The 25,960-nt window shown below is 45.0% G+C and overlaps 1 protein-coding gene across 1 annotated transcript in view; it reads right to left on the bottom strand.

The window, feature by feature from the left end:
• CCDC158 (coiled-coil domain containing 158) overlaps positions 1-25,960 on the bottom strand; it is a 112,983-nt gene that overhangs the window by 51,207 nt on the left and 35,816 nt on the right. Inside the window, 5 exon segments of the mRNA XM_075283280.1 lie at positions 11,354-11,466; positions 17,674-17,826; positions 19,974-20,163; positions 21,482-21,913; positions 21,915-21,956. Of these exon segments, the coding sequence (XP_075139381.1) occupies positions 11,354-11,466; positions 17,674-17,826; positions 19,974-20,163; positions 21,482-21,913; positions 21,915-21,956 (930 nt within the window).

Genomic DNA, 25,960 nt, shown 5'->3' with positions numbered 1-25,960 from the left:
ACTGCCATATAGTGCCAGTTTCTGACTGGTAATTCAAAGAATATATTGGGGTTACGTGCACCCACAATTTTTGCTACTGGTATATAGTGCCATTGTCTGACTGGGAATTCAAAGAATATATTGGGGTTACAAATACCCTCATTTCTTGCTACTGCCATATAGTGCCAGCTTCTGACTGGTAATTCAAAGAATATATTGGGGTTACGTGCACCCACAATTTTTGCTACTGGTATATAGTGCCATTGTCTGACTGGGAATTCAAAGAATATATTGGGGTTACAAATACCCTCATTTCTTGCTACTGCCATATAGTGCCAGTTTCTGACTGGTAATTCAAAGAATATATTGGGGTTACGTGCACTCACAATTTTTGCTACTGGTATATAGTGCCATTGTCTGACTGGGAATTCAAAGAATATATTGGGGTTACAAATACCCTCATTTCTTGCTACTGCCATATAGTGCCAGTTTCTGACTGGTAATTCAAAGAATATATTGGGGTTACATGCACCCACAATTTTTGCTACTGGTATATAGTGCCATTGTCTGACTGGGAATTCAAAGAATATATTGGGGTTACAAATACCCTCATTTCTTGCTACTGCCATATAGTGCCAGTTTCTGACTGGTAATTCAAAGAATATATTGGGGTTACGTGCACCCACAATTTTTGCTACTGGTATATAGTGCCATTGTCTGACTGGGAATTCAAAGAATATATTGGGGTTACAAATACCCTCATTTCTTGCTACTTGTATATAGTGCCAGTTTCTGACTGGTAATTCAAAGAATATATTGGGGTTACGTGCACCCACAATTTTTGCTACTGGTATATAGTGCCATTGTCTGACTGGGAATTCAAAGAATATATTGGGGTTACAAATACCCTCATTTCTTGCTACTGCCATATAGTGCCAGTTTCTGACTGGTAATTCAAAGAATATATTGGGGTTACGTGCACCCACAATTTTTGCTACTGGTATATAGTGCCTTTGTCTGACTGGGAATTCAAAGAATATATTGGGGTTACAAATACCCTCATTTCTTGCTACTGTCATATAGTGCCAGTTTCTGACTGGTAATTCAAAGAATATATTGGGGTTACGTGCACCCACAATTTTTGCTACTGGTATATAGTGCCATTGTCTGACTGGGAATTCAAAGAATATATTGGGGTTACAAATACCCTCATTTCTTGCTACTGCCATATAGTGCCAGTTTCTGACTGGTAATTCAAAGAATATATTGGGGTTACGTGCACCCACAATTTTTGCTACTGGTATATAGTGCCATTGTCTGACTGGGAATTCAAAGAATATATTGGGGTTACAAATACCCTCATTTCTTGCTACTGCCATATAGTGCCAGTTTCTGACTGGTAATTCAAAGAATATATTGGGGTTACGTGCACCCACAATTTTTGCTACTGGTATATAGTGCCATTGTCTGACTGGGAATTCAAAGAATATATTGGGGTTACAAATACCCTCATTTCTTGCTACTGCCATATAGTGCCAGTTTCTGACTGGTAATTCAAAGAATATATTGGGGTTACGTGCACCCACAATATTTGCTACTGGTATATAGTGCCATTGTCTGACTGGGAATTCAAAGAATATATTGGGGTTACAAATACCCTCATTTCTTGCTACTGCCATATAGTGCCAGTTTCTGACTGGTAATTCAAAGAATATATTGGGGTTACGTGCACCCACAATTTTTGCTACTGGTATATAGTGCCATTGTCTGACTGGGAATTCAAAGAATATATTGGGGTTACAAATACCCTCATTTCTTGCTACTGCCATATAGTGCCAGTTTCTGACTGGTAATTCAAAGAATATATTGGGGTTACGTGCACCCACAATTTTTGCTACTGGTATATAGTGCCATTGTCTGACTGGGAATTCAAAGAATATATTGGGGTTACAAATACCCTCATTTCTTGCTACTGCCATATAGTGCCAGTTTCTGACTGGTAATTCAAAGAATATATTGGGGTTATAAATACCCTCATTTCTTGCTACTGCCATATAGTGCCAGTTTCTGACTGGTAATTCAAAGAATATATTGGGGTTACGTGCACCCACAATTTTTGCTACTGGTATATAGTGCCATTGTCTGACTGGGAATTCAAAGAATATATTGGGGTTACAAATACCCTCATTTCTTGCTACTGCCATATAGTGCCAGTTTCTGACTGGTAATTCAAAGAATATATTGGGGTTACGTGCACCCACAATTTTTGCTACTGGTATATAGTGCCATTGTCTGACTGGGAATTCAAAGAATATATTGGGGTTACAAATACCCTCATTTCTTGCTACTGCCATATAGTGCCAGTTTCTGACTGGTAATTCAAAGAATATATTGGGGTTACGTGCACCCACAATTTTTGCTACTGGTATATAGTGCCATTGTCTGACTGGGAATTCAAAGAATATATTGGGGTTACAAATACCCTCATTTCTTGCTACTGCCATATAGTGCCAGTTTCTGACTGGTAATTCAAAGAATATATTGGGGTTACGTGCACCCACAATTTTTGCTACTGGTATATAGTGCCAGTTTCTAACTGGGAATTCAAAATGCACAAGGCTCCCGGAAAGGGACGTGGACGAGGCCGTGGGCGAGGTCGGGGGAATGGTTCTGGGGAGCAAGGTAGCAGTGAAGCCACAGGGCGTCCCGTGAAAACTCCTGTGGGGCAGCAAGCATTGCGCCACTCCACAGTGCCAGGGTTGCTTGCCACATTAACTAAACTGCAGGTTACAAACCTTAGTAGGCCTGAGAACCAGGAACAGGTCTTGCAATGGCTGTCAGAACGCTTACAGCACATTGTCCAGCAGCCAGTCAGACTCTGCCTCCTCTCCTCCTATTACCCAACAGTCTTGTCCTCCTTCCTCCCAAAATTCCCAAGCTTCACAGAACAATAACCCCAACTGTCCCTGCTCCCCAGAGCTGTTCTCCGCTCCTTTCATTGTCCCTCAACCTGCCCCTCCACGTCACGATTCCACGAACCTAACAGAGGAGCATCTGTGTCCAGATGCTCAAACACTAGAGTCTCCTCCATCTCCGTTCGATTTGGTGGTGAATGACCAGCAACCCACCCTCATTGACGATGATGTGACGCAGTTGCCGTCAGGGCATCTAGTTGACCGGCGCATTGTGTGAGAGGAGGAGATGAGACAGGAGTTGGAAGAGGAAGTGGTGGATGATGAGGACACTGACCCGACCTGGACAGGGGGGATGTCAAGCGGGGAAAGTAGTGTGGATGTTGAGGCAGGTGCAGCACCAAAAAGGGTAGCTAGAGGCAGAGGCAGAGGTCAGCAGCTTAGGCGAAGCCAGGCCACACCCGGAATCTCCCAAGATGTTCCAGTTCGTACCCAGCCCCGAAAAACTCCCACCTCGAGGGCACGTTTCTCGAAGGTGTGGAGTTTTTTCAAGGAATGCGCCGAGGACAGATATAGTGTTGTCTGCACAATTTGCCTCTCGAAATTGATTAGGGGCTCTGAGAAGAGCAACCTGTCCACCACTTCAATGCGCCGTCATTTGGAATCCAAGCACTGGAATCAGTGGCAGGCAGCAACGGCAGGACAAAGGCCGCCTGCCGTTCACGCCACTGCCACTGCCTCTGCCTCTGCCTCTGCCACTGCTGACTGTGCTGGCGATGCACTCCAGAGGACGAGGCAGGACACCACTTCATCTGCCTCCGCCACTTTGTTGACTTCTTCCTCATCCTCCCCTGTTCCTGTCTTATCTCCTTCTCCTGCACCATCAAAGGCACCATCAGGCGGTTCTTTACAACAACCCACCATCTCTCAGACATTGGAGCGGCGGCAGAAATACACTGCTAACCACCCACACGCGCAAGCCTTGAACGCCAACATCGCTAAACTGCTGGCCCAGGAGATGTTGGCGTTCCGGCTTGTTGAAACTCCCGCCTTCCTGGACCTGATGGCAACTGCGGCACCTCGCTATGCCGTCCCTAGCCGTCACTACTTCTCCCGGTGTGCCGTCCCCGCCTTGCACCAGCACGTGTCACTCAACATCAGGCGGGCCCTTATTTCCGCGCTTTGCACAAAGGTCCACTTGACCACCGACGCGTGGACAAGTGCATGCGGACAGGGACGCTACATTTCACTGACGCACACTGGGTGAATGTAGTTGAGGCTGGGACTGCTTCCCAAACTGGCCCGGTGTACCTCGTCTCCCCGCCTAACATTCCTGGCAGGGACACGAGAAGAACACCCCCCTCCTCCTCCTCCTCTGCCACTGCCTCCTCCTCCGCCACCGCCTCCTCTTCCGCTGTTAGATTGACCCCAGCTACGAGTTGGAAACGTTGCAGCACTGGCGTTGGTAGACGTCAGCAGGCTGTGCTGAAGCTGATCAGCTTGGGGGACAGACAGCACACTGCCTCCGAGGTGAGGGATGCCCTCCTCGATGAGACGGCAATATGGTTTGAGCCGCTGCACCTGGGCCCAGGCATGGTCGTTTGTGATAACGGCCGGAACCTGGTAGCAGCTCTGGAGCTTGCCGGACTCCAACATGTTCCATGCCTGGCCCACGTCTTCAACCTAGTGGTGCATCGTTTCCTAAAGAGCTACCCCAATGTTCCAGAGCTACTGGTGAAAGTGTGGCGCATGTGCGCCCATTTTTGCAAGTCGACAGTAGCCGCTGCTAGCTTAAAATCTCTCCAGCAATGCCTGCATGTGCCACAACACCGGCTTTTGTGCGACGTCCCCACACGCTGGAACTCAACGTTTCAGATGTTGAATAGAGTGGTTGAGCAGCAGAGACCTTTGATGGAATACCAGCTACAAAACCCTAGGGTGCCACAAAGTCAGCTGCCTCAGTTTCACATCCATGAGTGGCCATGGATGAGAGACCTTTGTGACATCCTACGGGTCTTTGAGGAGTCCACAAGGAGGGTGAGCTCTGAGGATGCGATGGTGAGCCTTACAATCCCACTCTTGTGTGTTCTGAGAGAATCCCTGATTGACATCAGGGATAACTCAGATCACACAGAGGAGTTAGGGATAGCATCCGATCCGTCACAGCTGGAGAGTAGGTCCACACATCTGTCCGCTTCACTGCGTTTAATGGAGGAGGAGGAGGAGGAGGAAGAAGAGTTGTCCGATGATGTGATGGTGATACAGGAGGCTTCCGGGCAACTTCGAATCGTCCCATTGTTGCAGCGCGGATGGGTAGACATGGAGGATGAGGAGGAAATGGAGATTGAACTTTCCGGTGGGGCCAGAGGAGTCATGCCAACTAACACTGTGGCAGACATGGCTGAGTTCATGTTGGGGTGCTTTACAACCGACAAGCGTATTGTCAAAATCATGGAGGACAACCAGTACTGGATCTTTGCTATCCTTGACCCCCGGTATAAAAACAACATCTCGTCTTTTATTCCGGTAGAGGGGAGGGCCAATCGCATCAATGCTTGCCACAGGCAATTGGTACAGAATATGATGGAGATGTTTCCAGCATGTGACGTTGGCGGCAGGGAGGGCAGTTCCTCCAGTAGGCGACCAAGTTCTCACCGGGCCACACAAACGAGGGGCACACTGTCTAAGGTCTGGGACACCTTGATGGCACCCCCTCGCCAAAGTGCCGCCACGGAGGGTCCTAGTGTCACCAGGCGTGAGAAGTATAGGCGCATGTTGCGGGAATACCTTTCCGACCACAGCCCTGTCCTCTCCGACCCCTCTGCGCCCTACACGTATTGGGTGTCGAAGTTGGATCTGTGGCTTGAACTTGCCCTATATGCCTTGGAGGTGCTGTCCTGTCCTGCCGCCAGCGTCCTATCTGAGAGGGTGTTCAGTGCAGCCGGTGGCATCATCACTGACAAGCGCACCCGTCTGTCAGCTGAGAGTGCCGACCGGCTCACTTTGATAAAAATGAACCACCACTGGATAGAGCCTTCATTTTTGTGCCCACCTGTGTAAAGCACCCCAACATGAAACTCCATTTCTGTACTCAACCTGTCCAATTCCTCCGCATCCTCATACTCATCCACCATAAGCGTTGCAAAATTCTGCTAATACTAGGCTCCCTCCACCCTGATTTCCCCCAACTCTGCTGGTTAGAGGCTCCCTCCACCCTGATTTCCACCAACTCTGCTGGTTAGAGGCTCCCTCCACCCTGCTTTCCCACAACTCTGCTGGTTAGAGGCTCCCTCCACCCTGCTTTCCCACAACTCTGCTGGTTAGAGGCTCCCTCCACCCTGATTTCCACCAACTCTGCTTGTTAGAGGCTCCCTCCACCCTGCTTTCCCACAACTCTGCTGGTTAGAGGCTCCCTCCACCATGAATTTGCCCAAACTGGGCTGGTTAGAGGCTCCCTCCACCCTGATTTCCACCAACTCTGCTGGTTAGAGGCTCCCTCCACCCTGAATTCCACCAACTCTGCTGGTTAGAGGCTCCCTCCACCCTGATTTCCCCCAACTCTGCTGGTTAGAGGCTCCCTCCACCATGAATTGGTCCAAACTGGGGTTTTTAGAGGCTCCCTCCACCATGAATTTGCCCAAACTGGGCTGTTTAGAGGCTCCCTCCACCATGAATTGGTCCAAACTGGGTTTTTTAGAGGCTCCCTCCACCATGAATTGGTCCAAACTGGGGTTTTTAGAGGCTCCCACCACCATGAATTTGCCCAAACTGGGCTGTTTATAGGCTCCCTCCACCATGAATTGGTCCAAACTGGGTTTTTTAGAGGCTCCCTCCACCATGAATTGGTCCAAACTGGGGTTTTTAGAGGCTCCCTCCACCATGAATTTCCCAAAACTTGGCTGTTTAGAGGCTCCCTCCACCATGAATTGGTCCAAACTGGGCTGGTTAGAGGCTCCCTCCACCAGGAATTGGTCCAAACTGGGTTTTTTAGAGGCTCCCTCCACCATGAATTTGCCCAAACTGGGCTGTTTAGAGGCTCCCTCCACCATGAATTGGTCCAAATTGGGGTTTTTAGAGGCTCCCTCCACCATGAATTTGCCCAAACTGGGCTGTTTAGAGGCTCCCTCCACCATGAATTGGTCCAAACTGGGTTTTTTAGAGGCTCCCTCCATCATGAATTGGTCCAAACTGGGTTTTTTAGAGGCTCCCTCCACCATGAATTGGTCCAAACTGGGGTTTTTAGAGGCTCCCTCCACCATGAATTTGCCCAAACTGGGCTGTTTAGAGGCTCCCTCCACCATGAATTGGTCCAAATTGGGGTTTTTAGAGGCTCCCTCCACCATGAATTTGCCCAAACTGGGCTGTTTAGAGGCTCCCTCCATCATGAATTGGTCCAAACTGGGTATTTTAGAGGCTCCCTCCACCATGAATTGGTCCAAACTGGGGTTTTTAGAGGCTCCCTCCACCATGAATTGGTCCAAACTGGGGTTTTTAGAGGCTCCCTCCACCATGAATTTGCCCAAACTAGGCTGTTTAGAGGCTCCCTCCACCATGAATTGGTCCAAACTGGGTTTTTTAGAGGCTCCCTCCACCATGAATTTCCCAAAACCTGGCTGTTTAGAGGCTCCCTCCACCATGAATTGGTCCAAACTGGGCTGGTTAGAGGCTCCCTCCACCAGGAATTGGTCCAAACTGGGTTTTTTAGAGGCTCCCTCCACCATGAATTTGCCCAAACTGGGCTGTTTAGAGGCTCCCTCCACCATGAATTGGTCCAAATTGGGGTTTTTAGAGGCTCCCTCCACCATGAATTTGCCCAAACTGGGCTGTTTAGAGGCTCCCTCCACCATGAATTGGTCCAAACTGGGTATTTTAGAGGCTCCCTCCACCATGAATTTGCCCAAACTTGGCTGTTTAGAGGCTCCCTCCACCATGAATTGGTCCAAACTGGGTTTTTTAGAGGCTCCCTCCACCATGAATTTGCCCAAACTTGGCTGTTTAGAGGCTCCCTCCACCATGAATTGGTCCAAACTGGGGTTTTAGAGGCTCCCTCCATCATGAATTGGTCCAAACTGGGTTTTTTAGAGGCTCCCTCCACCATGAATTTGCCCAAACTGAGCTGTTTAGAGGCTCCCTCCACCATGAATTGGTCCAAACTGGGTTTTTTAGAGGCTCCCTCCACCATGAATTTGCCCAAACTGGGCTGTTTAGAGGCTCCCTCCACCATGAATTGGTCCAAACTGGGGTTTTTAGAGGTTCCCTCCACCATTAATTGGTCCAAATTGGTTTTTTTAGAGACTCCCTCCACCATGAATTGGTCCAAACTGGGCTGGTTAGAGGCTCCCTCCACCATGAATTGGTCCAAACTGGGTTTTTTAGAGGCTCCCTCCACCATGAATTTGCCCAAACTGGGCTGTTTAGAGGCTCCCTCCACCATGAATTGGTCCAAATTGGGGTTTTTAGAGGCTCCCTCCACCATGAATTGGTCCAAACTGGGTTTTTTAGAGGCTCCCTTCACCATGAATTTGCCCAAACTTGGCTGTTTAGAGGCTCCCTCCATCATGAATTGGTCCAAACTGGGTTTTTTAGAGGCTCCCTCCACCATGAATTTGCCCAAACTTGGCTGTTTAGAGGCTCCCTCCACCATGAATTGGTCCAAACTGGGGTTTTAGAGGCTCCCTCCATCATGAATTGGTCCAAACTGGGTTTTTTAGAGGCTCCCTCCACCATGAATTTGCCCAAACTGGGCTGTTTAGAGGCTCCCTCCACCATGAATTGGTCCAAATTGGGGTTTTTAGAGGCTCCCTCCACCATGAATTTGCCCAAACTGGGCTGTTTAGAGGCTCCCTCCACCATGAATTGGTCCAAACTGGGTTTTTTAGAGGCTCCCTCCACCATGAATTTGCCCAAACTGGGCTGTTTAGAGGCTCCCTCCACCATGAATTGGTCCAAACTGGGGTTTTTAGAGGCTCCCTCCACCATGAATTTGCCCAAACTGGGCTGTTTAGAGGCTCCCTCCACCATGAATTGGTCCAAACTGGGCTGGTTAGAGGCTCCCTCCACCATGAATTGGTCCAAACTGGGTTTTTTAGAGGCTCCCTCCACCATGAATTTGCCCAAACTGGGCTGTTTAGAGGCTCCCTCCACCATGAATTGGTCCAAATTGGGGTTTTTAGAGGCTCCCTCCACCATGAATTGGTCCAAATTGGTTTTTTTAGAGGCTCCCTCCACCATGAATTGGTCCAAACTGGGCTGGTTAGAGGCTCCCTCCACCATGAATTGGTCCAAACTGGGTTTTTTAGAGGCTCCCTCCACCATGAATTTGCCCAAACTGGGCTGTTTAGAGGCTCCCTCCACCATGAATTTGTCCAAATTGGGGTTTTTAGAGGCTCCCTCCACCATGAATTGGTCCAAATTGGTTTTTTTAGAGGCTCCCTCCACCATGAATTGGTCCAAACTGGGCTGGTTAGAGGCTCCCTCCACCATGAATTGGTCCAAACTGGGTTTTTTAGAGGCTCCCTCCACCATGAATTTGCCCAAACTGGGCTGTTTAGAGGCTCCCTCCACCATGAATTGGTCCAAATTGGGGTTTTTAGAGGCTCCCTCCACCATGAATTGGTCCAAACTGGGTTTTTTAGAGGCTCCCTCCACCATGAATTGGTCCAAACTGGGGTTTTTAGAGGCTCCCTCCACCATGAATTTGCCCAAACTGGGCTGTCTAGTGGCTCCCTCCACCATGAATTGGTCCAAACTGGGTTTTTTAGAGGCTCCCTCCACCATGAATTTCCCAAAACTTGGCTGTTTAGAGGCTCCCTCCACCATGAATTGGTCCAAACTGGGGTTTTAGAGGCTCCCTCCACCATGAATTGGTCCAAACTGGGTTTTTTAGAGGCTCCCTCCACCATGAATTTGCCCAAACTGGGCTGTTTAGAGGCTCCCGCCACTATGAATTGGTCCAAATTGGGGTTTTTAGAGGCTCCCTCCACCATGAATTTGCCCAAACTGGGCTGTTTAGAGGCTCCCTCCACCATGAATTTGCCCAAACTGGGATGGTTAGAGGCTCCCTCCACCATGAATTGGTCCAAACTGGGCTGGTTAGAGGCTCCCTCCACCATGAATTGGTCCAAACTGGGTTTTTTAGAGGCTCCCTCCACCATGAATTGGTCCAAACTGGGGTTTTTAGAGGCTCCCTCCACCATGAATTTGCCCAAACTGGGCTGTTTAGAGGCTCCCTCCACCATGAATTGGTCCAAATTGGCGTTTTTAGAGGCTCCCTCCACCATGAATTTGCCCACACTGGGCTGTTTAGAGGCTCCCTCCATCATGAATTTGTCTAAACTGGGTTTTTTAGAGGTTCCCTCCACCATGAATTGGTCCAAACTGGGGTTTTTAGAGGCTCCCTCCACCATGAATTTGCCCAAACTGGGCTATTTAGAGGCTCCCTCCACCATGAATTGGTCCAAATTGAGGTTTTTAGAGGCTCCCTTCACCTTGCATTTGCCCAAACTGGGCTTTTTAGAGGCTCCCTCCACCATGAATTGGTCCAAACTGGGTTTTTTAGAGGCTCCCTCCACCATGAATTGGTCCAAACTGGGGTTTTTAGAGGCTCCCTCCACCATGAATTTGCCCAAACTGGGCTGTTTAGAGGCTCCTTCCACCATGAATTGGTCCAAACTGGGTTTTTTAGAGGCTCCCTCCACCATGAATTGGTCCAAACTGGGCTGTTTAGAGGCTCCCTCCACCATTAATTGGTCCAAACTGGGCTGGTTAGAGGCTCCCTCCACCATGAATTTGCCCAAACTGGGCTGTTTAGAGGCTCCCTCCATCATGAATTGGTCCAAACTGGGGTTTTAGAGGCTCCCTCCACCATGAATTCGTCCAAACTGGGGTTTTTAGAGGCTCCCTCCACCATGAATTTGCCCAAACTGGGGTGTTTAGATGCTCCCTCCACCATGAATTTGCCCAAACTCTGCTGGTTAGAGGCTCAATCCACCCTGATTTTCAAAACAAATGTTGGTGCCAACCTCAACTTACTACAAGGGCCAAATTCACTGCTGGTGACAAGCTCTCCTCACTGCAAGTGCCAAATACACATGTTTCCAGGTGTTTTCCTACTGTCAGAGAGGTGGTATTGAGTGTGTAAAGTGTGTAGTTGTTAGGCTGTGATGTTGGGGTAATAGAGGGTCTTTGGTGTGTTAGATGCCCCCAGACATGCTTCCCCTGCTGTCCCAGTGTCATTCCAGAGGTGTTGGCATCATTTCCTGGGGTGTCATAGTGGACTTGGTGACCCTCCAGACACGGATTTGGGTTTCCACCTTAACGAGTATATGTTCCCCATAGACTATAATGGGGTTCGAAACCCGTTCGAACACACGAACATTGAGCAGCTGTTCGAATCGAATTTCGAACCTCGAACATTTTAGTTTTCGCTCATCTCTAGTAGTTATGTAAAAATAAAAAGTTACCTTTGTAGCACTGGACAAGGCTTCTTCCAAGAAATGTATCCTGCTTTGTAACATATCAATCTGCTCCCTCTTGGCAGTGATTTTCTTCTGCATTCGTGTTGCAATTTTAACAGCTGATGGTACAAACAAAATAAAAACGGGTCTAAATCAAAACATATAAAAGTGTGTCATCTTAAAGTATGCTTAAAAAGTATTACAGGATTAGAACAATAATGTCTAATATTTACTTCATCAGCCTCAACAGGCCAACTACCACACAAATGACAACAATATTCTAAAATATATAAATTTATTGAAGAATATATTAATAAATAATAAATATAAATTCAGAGATAAGTGGTGTACACCACTTATCTCTGAATTTATATGTATTATTTATTAATATATTCTTCAATAAATTTATATATTTTAGAATATTGTTGTCTTTTGTGTGGTAGTTGGCCTGTTGAGGCTGATGAAGTTTGTATTGATAGCACTACCCGAAATTGCCCTATATATTTTTGTGTAGGATACTAAATGTCTAATATTTCCAGATATTTCCATGGATTGTGCCAGCTTCATTTAAAGGGGCACTTCATCCAAAACTAAAGTTTACAGTGTGTTCTGTGTCAGTTTCTCACCTATTACCACAGAAGCTTGCTACAGGATGGGGGCGGGGGTAGAGGGCAGACATTACTATCACAGCTATTGATGGTGACCACTGACAGGACTACTGTCACACAGTCAAAATGGTCTCCCTTACTCTATACTTCTAGTCTCTTAATTTATTTAGATGACTATACAAGGGATGATTATTACCGTATATACTCGAGTATAAGCCGACCCGAATATAAGCCGAGGCCCCTAATTTTACCACAAAAAACTGGGAAAACTTATTGACTCGAGTATAAGCCGAGGGGGTGAAATGCAGCAGCTACTGGAAAATTTCAAAAATTAACATGGTGGGAGTTTTTGGGTGCAGTAGTTGCTGGGTGCTGGGGAAGGGGAGGGGGTGTTTTGGTTGTCTGTCTGCCCCTTCCCTGAGCTTGAGGACTGTTTTTTCTTCCCCCACTTGGAATTCAGCCTGGCTGAATATAGGGTACCTGCAGTGCTCCTATTAACCCCTTCCCGACGGAACAGGAGCACTGCAGATCCCCTATATTCAGTAGACCAGGCACTGTTAGACACAGGGATACCTAATGTGTATGTGTTTCATAGTAATTTTCTACTTTCATATGTATTTTAGGGAAAGGAGGGATTTACAACTTTTATTTTTTAATTTTTTTAATCTTTTTTTTTTTTTTTTTTGCACTATTTTATGGGAGATTCTATATATTAATATGTGGCTGGTCATAGACCCCCCCCTCCTAAAAAAAACTCGAGTATAAGGTGAGGGGGGCTTTTTCAGCTCAAATACTGGGCTGAAAAATTCGGCTTATACTCGAGTATATACGGTACATTGCTCTGCCAGCAGGCAAAGGTGGTACTGTATGTAGCTGCCCATGTGATGCTTTGTTGAGGTTAATACTCTCAAAGCACAGTGGAAAAGAAAGCAGGGGATATCTAAATATAAAGTATTTTGCAAAATGTTCATAAAATCAGTTGTACAGCAAAATATTTGCAATATTGTACCAGAGAAAAGGCCTCTTTCCCTACCCCTCTTTTTCTCTCTCCTAAACTGACATTCATTCTCTTGACAAAACTGATGTACATAATGTAACTTGTAATTTATTCATGTATACATTTGCTTTTTCTATGCTTAGGGACCACCCTCATGGCTAGATGACTTTCTATCAGTGACTGATTGCCCTCCATCTATGACTGTGTATTGAAAAAATACCTGTCAATTACTGATAGTCATACTGTCAAGAGGCATAAAGGAAAAAGTCTTCAATATTCAGAACTAGTAGAATACCCGCGGGTTCGCTCACAAAAAATATGTTGAATTGTTGGTTATGCTAAAGTAAAATTTTCACATAAATTGACATATTCAGAGCGCTGCAGTAAATCTTTATTTCCACTTTAAATTTTTATTATTTTGCCATTTTACTAATTTGTCGTAACATTGATGTGAACAACAAACTTTTTTTTTAATTTCAACATTTTTATTGATTTTATATATTGAATACATATTGTGTAGTATAAACTATTACTATTTTTGAACTATTTTTTTTAACAAAAATTAAAATTTCTGCCCCTTACACAAACATATAAAACTTTTACACCCAATTAACAACATAGTATAACTCTTCCCCCCTCCCTCCAGTGTAATCTATAAGTAGCTCACAGACAAAAGAGTAAAATTGATTTACAGTTATACAACTATCTATTGTGGTGCTTTTTGGTAAACAATGTTTCTGGTTTCACCTTCAGGTGCATACCTGTATATGAAAAGATTTTTGGGGTTACCCACTGAAAAGCAAGCAACGTACAACTGTCCATGAGAAAAACACGGGCTCTACAAATTAATGCCGGCTACTTTAAGTGATTGACCTTGTGCTTTATTTATAGTCATAGAAAATGCAAGTCAGATTGGGAACTGCAGACGCTTAAAATTGAAGGGCATATCGCTTGGTAGCAAAGGAATAAGTGGAATGAAAACATTCGCTCCCTAAGGCTGTATTCACACAGAGTAACGCCAGGCGTTTTTTGTGTGTTTTTTGCACATAGCGCCGCGTTTACGCCGCGTAGCGCCGCGTTAACGCCGCGTATACGCCGCGTTAACGCCGCGCTATTTAGCGGTGGCGTTGCCCGGCGTTAACGCGGCGTATACGCGGCGTTAACGCGGCGCTACGCGGCGTAAACGCGGCGCTATGTGCAAAAAACACACAAAAAACGCCTGGCGTTACTCTGTGTGAATACAGCCTTAGAGTTTCCCATAAGAATAGTGGCTTCAATAACATTGGGCAGGAGACTCTTAATGCACAATCTTGTGCTGTTACACATTTTTGGTGGGTCAAGGTTCCGAAGGAAAATTATTGTGGCTCCTATTTTTAAAGTGAGCTTATGCGGTGGCATTCCAGGAGGCTCCAAAGAATTGAGGAACTCCAATGGATACGTTACGGCTTGTTCACTCTCCATGACTCAATCAATGGACATGTATGTGGCGCTAGACCAGGCAGCCCTGTTGCGTATGTCGTTCACAGTCATTTTCAGAACGTTCATCCTTTTGTTCAGATGTGTTTGTATTCCTTGCTTCAGCCTGCCTTATCTGATTCTTGTGAAGACGATATTCCCGTTGCTCTGATGTCTCAGCTGCCTTACATTTAGCCTGTCTCATCTGTTCCTTTTCAAGCCGCAAGTCATGTTGTTCACTTGTCTCAGCTCTTTTTTTTTTTAAAGACATCTAACGCTAGGTTCACAACTGTGACCTGTAGAGATGAGCGAACTCCATTCGATCGAATACAGATTCGATCGAATTTCAGGCCGTTCGGGATATTCGATTACAATCGAATACAAGGCCGCAAACGCAGTAAAAATTCGTATCCCCTCCCACCTCCCTGGCGTGTTTTTTGCACCAATAACTGTGCAGGGGAGGTGAGACAGGAACTTAGACAACGGAGGCAGTGAAAAAAAATCAGAAAAAGTAATTGGCGGCCGGAAACTGATAACCTCCAATTTAGACGAATGGTGGATTTACCATTCGACTAATTTGGGACTGTGAAGTGTGTGACTGAGACAGGGATAGATGTACAGGCAGGGTTAGCTAGGGATTACCTTTATTTAGGGGGGAATGTTACTCACACAACTGTTTGGGGCTCCATCTCATCGGGATCCCTGTCAGCTTGCGATATGCGCGAGCTGACTTTTTCCCATAGGAATGCATTGACCAGCGTTGATTGGCCGAATGCCATACAGAAGTACGGCATTCGGCCAATCAACACTGGTCAATGCATTCCTATGCCGAGATGAAGCAGAGCTGAACCTGCTACACACTCAGCTGTACTGATGTAGCAATCCGATGCAGCAGCACTGAGTGTGTAGCAGGTCCAGCTCTGCTACATTGGACACTGCTACATCGCCAGCACTTAGGATTGAGCTGATCTTGACATTTCAGGATCGTTTTTAAAATCCAATTTCCGATCATTCGGAAATTGGATTTTAAAAACAATCCTATTCACTACACAGCATGTAGTCCAAAAATTGTTGGACCCCACGCTGTGCAGTGATTAACCCCCCACCACCACCGTTGTCCACTTAACTACATAGTTGCAGCTCCGAGGTCTTCTTGGTCCGGTCTTCTGTCCACTTGTCTTCAGAGCGCCCTGCCCCCGCCTCCCGAGACTAGTATTATGGAGAAGGCGGGGCCTAGGAGAGTGTGAGCGGGTACTGGAAGGGGAGACATGAGTGATGCACTCACATCTCCCCGCCCACACTCTCCAGCCGCACTAAGCCCCGCCTACTCCCTGCATCTCTACAATACTAGTCTAGAGAGGCGGGGTCCTCTGTCCTCTTCAGAGCGCCCTGCCTCCCTAGACTAGTATTGTAGAGATGTAGGGAGTAGCCGAGGTTTAGTAGGTGGGGCATCACTCACATCTCCCCTGCCAGTCCCAACCCACATTCTCCTAAGCCCCGCCTCATCTCCCCGACTAGTATTATAGAGAAGGCGGGGCTTAGGAGAGTGTGGGTGGGTACTGGGTGGGGAGACCCGCCCACACTATCCTAAGCCCCACCTTCTCTATAATACTAGTCGGGGGAGAGGGGGGCAGGGCGCTCTGAAGATCAGACAGAGGACCGGACCAAGAAGAGGAGCTGGGAGCTTCAGGTAAGGACAACAGTGGGGGGGGGGAGGGGGTTAATCCAATACTGTACACTCAGTTCAACTACTCCAGAGTTGAGCTGAGCGCACAGCCCGATGTAGCAGAGCTGGCAGATGTAGCAGTCTGATGCAGCAGACTAACACACTCAGCTCTGCTGCATTAGACTGCTAACATCAGCCAGCTCTGCTACATCTGTGGTGTAGCAGCTCTGCACTACTCCCAACCATCCCTCCATCTACTCCTCCTGTCACACACATCTTGTGTGTAGCAGAGCTCAGCACACACTCAGCTCTGCTACATCTCTACAACAGAGTGTAGAGATGTAGCAGAACTGAGTGTGTGCTGAGCTCTGTTACACCAGAGATGTGTGTGACAGGTGGCGTAGCTGGAGGGATGGTTGGCAATAGTGCAAAGCTGTGTGTGTGACAGGAGGAGTAGTTGGAGGGATGGTTGGGTGTAGCAGAGCTGAGCTCTGCTTCATCTCCAAATTGGACCAGAATGGAAACTGCTGTGGACAGATTTTAGACTCCGCCTCCTTAGGCAGAACCAGCGTTGATTGTCCGAATGCAGTACACTGGCCAATCAACGCTGTTCAATGCATTCCTATGGGAAAAAGTCAGCTCCGGCATATCGCAAATTGACAGGGGATCCTGACATAATAAAGGTACTTGATGCCCCCAGACATGCTTCCCCTGCTGTCCCAGTTGCATTCCAGGGTGTTGGCATCATTTCCTGGGGTGTGATAGTGGACTTGGTGACTCTCCTGAGTCGAATGGTAGGATCCACTGTAGCAAAGCTGGGGTTCGATATTCATTTGAATAATCAAACATTGAGTGGCTATTTGAAACGAATATTGAACATTTTACTGTTTGCTCATCTCTAGTGACCTGTGTTCAGATTTCTTTTTGTTTTTTTCCTAATGGAGATTGTGAGCCCCACATTGAGTTCACAATGTACATTTTCCTCTATCAGTATGTTTTTGGAATATGGAATGGAAATTCATGCAAACACGGGGAGAACATACAAACTCTTTGCAGAGCCACCATGTGGCCCCCTTGTCTCAGCTCTTTGACACAATTTTGCATTCTTAGCTTTTGGATGAACTTGTCCAATAGATGGTCGTTTTTTGAGCAGCATTTTAAAAAAACAGTCCTTAGTATTGTGATGCTTTAGTAGTCACCTGACACTGATAAGAGATGTAATAGGATGAATAGTAAATACAGAGCAGCTCTCACACAGTATTACTATGACCTGAAGGAGCCGCCTCACAGGCAGACTTGTGTAGTTGCCCATAGCAACCAATCAGAGCTCAGCTTTCACTTTACCTCAGCAGCTTCAGTGATGCAAGTTCCCTGTATACTACAGATGTCACATTTCTCCATTATATGTATAGGGCCTACCTTCAGGGATCCCAATCTCATGATGGGGGGACGCTAGCGAGATGTAATGTGCGCAGTATTCTGCTCCTGTATGTGTAGAGGGGTCGTGCCCAATTTCACCCAAATTGGGCGAGAACCGTGGATTTGTATAGTGCGTACGACTACAGATTTTGAGTTTTGTATATATAGATAAGGTTCTTACCATGATCATCACAGCCTTCCACAGTAATCACAGATTTTTTTGCTTGCTCTAGTTCAGCAATTGTTGCTTTCAGTTGCATTTTGAGTTTGGTAGTAGCATTTTCTTTGTTTTCTGTCTGATTCTCATATTCTTTTTTCAGGGTTCCATAGTCCTCTGTAAACACCCACCATCCCCCCCAAAAAAAGAAACAAAAATCAGATTTTGAACTGTATTTCTTTAACTTTTCCCAATCCAACAAGTAATTGAATCACAAAACTAAAGTGAGTACAGACAATTATTCACATCAGAAAACAGACATAACCCCTTAGGGAGGGTTCACACGGAGTTACGTGCTGCGTGATGCGGACGCAAAATCACGGCCGCAAAATAGCGCCGCGTATACGATCCACGCTCCCATTGAAATCAATGGGAGCGTGAACAACCCGCAAAAGCTCACGCGGCGTCTACGTGCCACATCACGCGGCACGTAACTCCTTGTGAATCCTCCATTAGTGTGTGATCACACAGCGGATTTGTCGTGGGATTCAAGCCCTTGAATCTACAGCAGAATTTGTCTAGAATCTGCCTCTCATGGAAGGCAGAGATTACAGCAGGAAGCAGAAAAAATAAGCGTCCTGCTCAATCTTGCCAATGATACCACGACTGATTCAACAGAGGAGTCCGAGGCTCGAGGCTGCTGATTATGACCATTTATCTGGGCCTAAGGAGTAACGTAATGCAACGACAGATTGTGGATGCCCTACCGAATTCGAATATACATCAGTGGAAAATGAATTGGAATGAATTTTCATTTTCCACCATGTGAACATACCCTAAGGCCAAGGCCCCAAAACTCTGCATTTTAGCCGCACCAGAGACTCAGGGCTCGTTCACATCTGCGTTGCCCTCTCCGTTGTGCAGGTTTCCGTTTCCTGCATAAAACAGAGCAGGAGACGGAAACCTGCAGGAGTCTTTATCACCCATTCATTTGAATGGGTGAGAAAGCTATCCGGCCGTGAGCGGCAGTGAGCGTTTTGCGCTCTCCGCCGCGAAACCGGGTTTTATAATCCGGACACAGAGTCGGACATGCAGTACTCTGTGTCCGGATTAAAAAATCCGGTTTCACGGCGGAGAGTGCAAAACGCTCACCGCCGCTCACGGCCGGACCCGGTCTGTGCTTTGCGTCTTCTGGTATGCAGAAGACGGAAAGCACAGAACGGAAGGCTGAACACAGGTGTGAACCTAGCGTCAGCAGCAAAATACACAGCGTTTTACAGTACCTGCAAAGTGGGTGGGATTCTGGCTAATCTCATCCATACACTGCAGAAAAAAAGCTGCAGCAGGAGTGCTGTAATTTCAAAAATGCTTGTGTTTTTGGAAATTGTAGCATGTCAATTACACCTTCAAAAATGCTGGCATTTTCTGTATAGGTATAATAGGGACAGAAAGTCCACAGAGGAAAACTCTGCAGACTTAATGTCAAAAGTGCTGTGGAAAAAAAAACACTGTGTTTCTGCCATAGTCTTTTCTGACATACTTTGCTGTGGCTCTGCGGGGCCTTAGCCTTAGGGGTGATTCACATGTTGGAATCTGATGCTAAATTTGTCAGGCAGAAAATTTATGCTTCAGGATTTTGAAGCTGATTTTGAGGCCGATTTTGAAAATCTGTTCCAAAATCTGCTTCAAAAAACAGCTCCAAAATCTGCCTCCCATTCTTTCAAAGGGGAGTTTCAGGCAGAATCACCTGAAGAACAAGCAAGATACTTTTTTCTGCTAGCTGGATCTTGACTGGGTTGCTTACTGAACTGGACGCTGAAGTATCACAATATTTATGCAGATCAGATAATATGCAGATGCTTGTATAGAATGGACTCAGTGTTATCTGTGTGTTTAAATAGAAAGATAACAGACAGGGCTTTATCAGAAAACTGCCATTAACTGAACTGATTGTCTAGCCAGCTGAGCTGTAGATAACAGTGAGAACAGTGAGTGACGCCACTTGTCCTATCACACAGATCCATGGTTATGGGAACACTGTGTAAACCATGGGAGGAATAAGTTCACACAGCAGGCAAACAAAGCAGCATTTCTAAAGCAATATATTTAGGAAAAGTCTCAAAGTCTCCAATTTACATAAGCTACCAGTATAGATAGGATCCTTTATATGTTACATCCCCTTTAAATGCTACATTATAGCTGCTGTCCTGGCACAGACATTACATTGAGACCCAGGAACTTCACAGACGAATCTTGGTGCAGCATAAATATTTTGTTCAATTGAAGTTTATAATTGATGCTACTTGTGCAACCCTCTTACATACCTGCTAAATTTGCAAGATCACTCCGTGTTTCCCTAAGCACTGCCATAATGTCTTCTTGTTCCTTTTTCATCTTCTTGATAGCCAGAATCTTCTTAGTGTTAGAATTGGCAAGTTTACTTTTCTCTAGCTCCAATGCTGTACATAATTCTTCTAGTTCTGCTATTCTTTTTTCTTTCTTTTCAGCTTTTAACTATGAATGGAACATTGTAGGGAGTTTGTCACCAGACCCCGGAATATCAACCCAGCCATGCATATAGATAAGTTAGAGTCACCTCTACAAAAAAAGTGTTCTCCCCTTGTGAATTGGTGTTTCTATTGCCAAGATATGGCTGTTTCTGCTTATATGCAGTAAATATAGTTATTACCATTTCTCCAAAATAGTAAGTGGCAAAGCCTCTTGCGCAAAGAGCTCATTTGCTTATTGCCAAGAACAGCAATGGTTTAATTCAACTGACCCTAACGTATCTATCTGCAGCACAGGCTTAACATGTTGGGCTATGGCGACAGACTTCATTTAAGAAACAAAATATTGTTTAGTATAAACACCAAAGATTAAAATAATTAGTTTATCAGAGAGGCGGAGAATCACAGATCTTCCTCCTTTATTTGTATGGCTTTAAATTACACCAAGGAGGGCGGGAATTTCCATATATATTACATGATACTTATCATTAGAGCATATTTGAAAGTCAGTTTTATCGCAGTGTGTATTGCCTTTTGTGCAAGAAATTTAATAAAGGGTTCTACAATATTTGATAAAGTTGTTACATGTTTACATGTTTAAAAATATATCTGACTAGATATATTTCCCCTTTATTTTCTACACTACCTCTCTATTGGAGAGAGACTGCAATATAAAATTACCCACTTTGTAAAATGGGAGAAATTAGATTGTGGGCCCAATTGGGTATAGCCACTGGTATGAGTGAAGACAATATCTGTACAGTGATGTGGAATTTGTAGGTAATATGTATGCCTCATGAAATAAATAGATGGTGATAAGTCCTCTTTAAAGAATGTTCAACACCCCACATAGTGACCAGTCTAACTAGAATTGTATAATACAATGTATAAGTGCTCAGAATGCTCCTTATAACAATATAAGGCCTGGTTCACATCTGTGTCGGTAATCCGTTTGGGGGAGTCCGCATGGGGACACCCATCCCCCCCTTCCGAACGGACTACCGAACGCATTGGCAAGCGGTATGCAGTGAAAGCACACGGACCCCATTATAGTCTATCCGCTTTCCGCACAGTCTCTGCACGAGTTATGCAGGCAGGAAAGTAGATCGTGAAGTACTTTTCTGTCTGCATGATCCGTGCGGATACTGCACGGAAAGCACAGAAACCCCATCATAGTCTATAGGGTCCGTGTGCTTTCACTGCACACCATTTGTCAATGTGTTCGGTAGTCCGTTCAGGGGGGTCCCCATGCATACTCCCTGAATGGATTACCGACGCAGTTGTGAACAAGGCCTAAGAAGCAATGAAATTTGTCAAGGACTTACCACTAAATCTTGTATTTCAGATCTTAGAACAGCTACTTCATCTAAGAGTTGAGACTTCTCTACCTCCAAGAAATCCACTTTTTGATTCTGCTTTTCGATCATGTGAGTCATAGCTTTAATTTGCTCCCGGAGAGTTACTATCATGTTATCCTTTTCTATTAAAAGCAGTTTTAGTGTATCTGCATCTCTTTGCATTTCTGTAATTTTCTCATGTTCTGCTCTCATTTGTTGGACCTCACGTTTCTTGGACTCGGCATACATACGTAGCTTCTTCAGCTCATCAACAACATTCTGTAATGACTTCTCCTTTTCAGCCAGAAGTTTTCTTGATTCTACTAAGCTTTTCTCAGCATGGTCCAAACATAGGTTTTTGGCTGCCAGCTCATCTGAGGTTTTCTGCAAGGCACCTTTCATAGACTCCAGCTGGAAAAATTGTACAGTTCAGAATTATGATTTTCTCCTGAATAGCTCTCAACTTTCAAGACATTAAAAAATATTCTTGTGTTCACCAATATCGGATATGTTTTTAACCCTTAAGTACTATCATGGTGTCTATGGTAATGGTATGTGTATGATAGTGGTGTATGATAGACACCATGATAGTACTTTCCTTTCCTTTATCCTTTTAATCCTTTAATAGTCCCACAGTGGGGAAATTTCAGCATGTTACAGCAGCATAGTAATACAGATACAGGATAATACACAGTAATATATTACAGACGTAGACACACATATGCTGAGAAGAGAAGATATACTAGGAGTCCATAGAAGCTAAGGAACAGAAGAATAAAGAAGAAAGACTTCATAATCATTAGTTCTCTGTGCGGAGTGATCTTCACTTGCACTGATGTAGATTATACAGCCTGATCGCGGTTGGAAGGAAGGACTTGCGATAGCGCTCCTTCTCATACTTTAGGTGACATTAACGGTGATACACCACATCTATAGGAGTCAAATTAAAAAGGCCCTACCAACTGACCCTATTGGACCCAATAATTCTCACCTTGCACCCCAAATAGCTCCCTCCCTTACAAGGGCAATACTCAGTCTCTCCCTTACACCAATGCCCTATAAAACCCCATTCCTGTAAATATTTTGTCTGATAACACACCGGTACTCATCAGGGGAGCTTCAAACACTAGGATTCTCTAGCAATATTATAGGGCTTAGACCCTGTATGGGATAACATAATCTGTATCCCCCACTGTATGTTAGGCCTCATTCTGCAAAGATCTGCCATCCAATTGTGTTAACATTTTGGCAAACAGAATCACTATGTCTCAGGTTTATACTGGGTAGTAATAAAAAAAATAAAAAAATGACAGTTGTCTGCAAGGATGTAGCTACCTCTATTAAGTTTAATGCAGATACTCACAGTTGTTTGGATGCCTGTACCTGCAGTCATATTCTATACTACCTCTTACATGAAGTCACTCTGCATATGTTGCACCACTTACCCGTACACATATATGGCATGGTATTTATAAGAGCATAGAAATCTGCTACTGAAAAATCTGTCTGTCTCAAGCGAGCAGTAATTGGAGTCCACTTCATACAACTCGCACAGCCCCATAAAACATATTAATGTCTTTAGTAAACTCCCCCTTGAGACAGTAGCTACAGACAAAAGGGAACTGTATGATGATATATAGGTTGCTTTCACACTAGCTACTAGAGATGGGTGAACCTTAAAGATTCATTCCGCCTTGGTTCGTAGCGCAGAGCACTGGAAGCCTTCCCGTTGTTCCCTGAGCACCACTTGCGTGATCCTGTGAAAAGGAGGGGACGGTGAGAACCAGGGAAGGCTGATGACACAAACGGTGCTCAGGGAACATTGCAAAGGCTTCCGGTGCTCAGTGCTGGATAATTTGCATATCAATAAAAGCAGTCTAAGGGAGCATTCACGCGGAGCAACGCGGCACGCAATTTGGCGCGTTTGCGGCGTAAACGCGACGGCAAACACGGTCCGTATAACACGCGGCGCAAACGCGCCAAATTGCGTGCCGCGTTACTCCGTGTGAATGCTCCCTAATTCAAAAACGCCTGCACCGATCAATGAAGGAAAGGTATGCCTGGAATTAAAAAAAAGGAAATTCCAGCAATCAATCCCTTCCAAATAAAACTTAACTTTTAATATAACGTGAGAAACATATTTGACAAAAATTGGTTAAAACTTGTTATTGAAGTCCATAATGTATGGTGGCGTCTAGTCTTTCTAAAGGCTATACAAAGATATGTTAAGTTAAAAATCGCTATAGCAATGATAGATTCCATTTAAAATATAGTTAAAAACACTATTAAGTCTCAAAGGAACTAATTTATCCAATTTCTATATCTCTAAGGCAAACACAGCTGAATTTACATCAAAGTGAAACAGACATGTATGTCTATGGAAAAATACACGGTAAGCAGGGGATATAAATGCAGAATTTAACCATACACTGCTATACCACTAATTTTTATGCATTTTAACATTTAAAATGCTCCAAAAATTACTCTTATTTAGAAAGTGTGCTTCCTCGTGGTTGTTTTTTTTTTTTTTTTTTATACACACATGGCAGTTACATTGAAGAAAGCAATGGGGTTTTTTTTTTTTTTTTAGAAAAATCAGCACGTTTTGAGGAATTGTAAGTGCTAAAGGCTTGTTGTTACTTGGGAGAAAAATTTGTGGCTATGAGACACTTGAAAAGTGATGAAGAAAAATTTTATGGGAGAAAATGTAAAATCAAAATGGTTTTGTTTCTAGCCACTGTGGCACCAACGGTGTGGTATAGTGGAACGTAATGAATCAGGCTGCAGGATTACCAGCAGTCGAACAAAATAAAACTCCCATGGCAAACTTGGCCAGCTCCTTCCAATGCTCTAACCTATTGCTCCAAAATTCCATTAGGTTGTCAGCTATCTGCTGGAATACAGGCGCATTCTAGGTAGGACTGTACTTGCTGGTGCAGCTGGTTAGTGTCCATTGCCTGTTGTGGCTCAGGTTGGTGCTGCAATCTATATAAAAATTCTGATTTATTATGTTCCTAATATTGTACTGGGCCTGGCTGCAGCTGCTTTTACTTCTGACATTTGGCTGTGGCACTGGCAGAGGAGGTAGAGCGCTGAAGGAGTGTGGTGGACTAGGAGTGAGCCACCTGGTCAGGGGCGGATCCAGGGCCGGGCGAGCCGGGCAACCTAACAAAATGATCCCGGTCAGCTCGACATAGTCGGGCAAGTGCCGGGGCCCACAGAGCCTTCCATACCTCGTACCTTAAGTGTGTTTCCTGCAAGATATCACAGGGATCACATTGTTGATGATGTAATTGTCCCTGATGATAAATTTTGGTGGCTTCATCAAAAGGCTTGAGCAGAAACTTCCACTAACACCGTAAGTCTGCCCCTGGCAGGCTTTTTGGATGTTGGACTTGCACAATGGCTGGAATTATTACCACTGCCACCACCCTAGTTATCTAATATTACTTCATCGGCAATATCATAGTCTTCCTTGCTTTTTCTGACAAATTCCTCTCCTCTACTAGAACAACTAGAAGTAGTTGTACCACACCCTCTACCACTACTACCTCCACCTCCAACTGAGTCAGTCAACATTGTATGCAAGCAGAGGAGGAAAACATGACATTCAGCTCATCAAAAAGAGGAGGAAAACTGCTACAGGTGAAAATAGATTTCTTAGTAGGTGGCGCATCACTACCATAGATCTGTGTCAATGAAGAATATGAGGAAGACACGGTTGACAGTCCAAAAAAGCTCTGCGGTACATTACATGTTATGTAGGAGGAGGAACACACAGAAGCCTGGCTCAAGATCACAACACTCTCAAATGCAATATCCTCCTGTGATTGAGATCTTCATTCTCAGGAAGTGCCACCCATATTCTTATGACACCCACACACGTTGGGGCACTTCTGTTCCTTTCGCCTCTCCGGATTTGCCACCAGCACTTTGTTTACATGTGAGTTGCTATTTACACTTGTCCCATTTGTACAGTCATGGCCAAAAGTTTTGAGAATTATACAAATATTAATTTTTACAAAGTCTACTGCTTCAGTTTTTCTAATGGCAATTTGCATATACTCCAGAATGTTATAAAGAGTGATCAGCTTAACAGCAATTACTTGCAAAGTCAATATTTGCCTAGAAAATGAACTTTAGCCCCCAAAACACATTTCAACATCATTGCAGCGCTGCCTTAAAAGGACCAGCTAACATCGTTTCAGTGACTGCTCTATTAACACAGGTGTGGGTGTTGATGAGGACAGGGCTGGAGATCAATCTGTCATGATTAACCCCTTCCCGCCGATGGCATTTTTTGATTTTCGTTTTTGACTCCCCTCCTTCTAAACCCCATAACTTTTTTATTTCTCCGCTCCCAGAGTCATATGAGGTCTTAATTTTTGCGGGACAATTTTTTCTTCATGATGCCACCATTAATTATTCTATATAATGTACTGGGAAGCAGGAAAAAAATTCAGAATG

The sequence above is a fragment of the Leptodactylus fuscus genome, chromosome 1 (assembly GCF_031893055.1).
Source record: "Leptodactylus fuscus isolate aLepFus1 chromosome 1, aLepFus1.hap2, whole genome shotgun sequence".
In the NCBI taxonomy this organism is placed as follows: domain Eukaryota; kingdom Metazoa; phylum Chordata; class Amphibia; order Anura; family Leptodactylidae; genus Leptodactylus; species Leptodactylus fuscus.
Note: the sequence above shows the minus strand (reverse complement) of the source record. Positions and strands in the feature narration are given on the sequence as shown.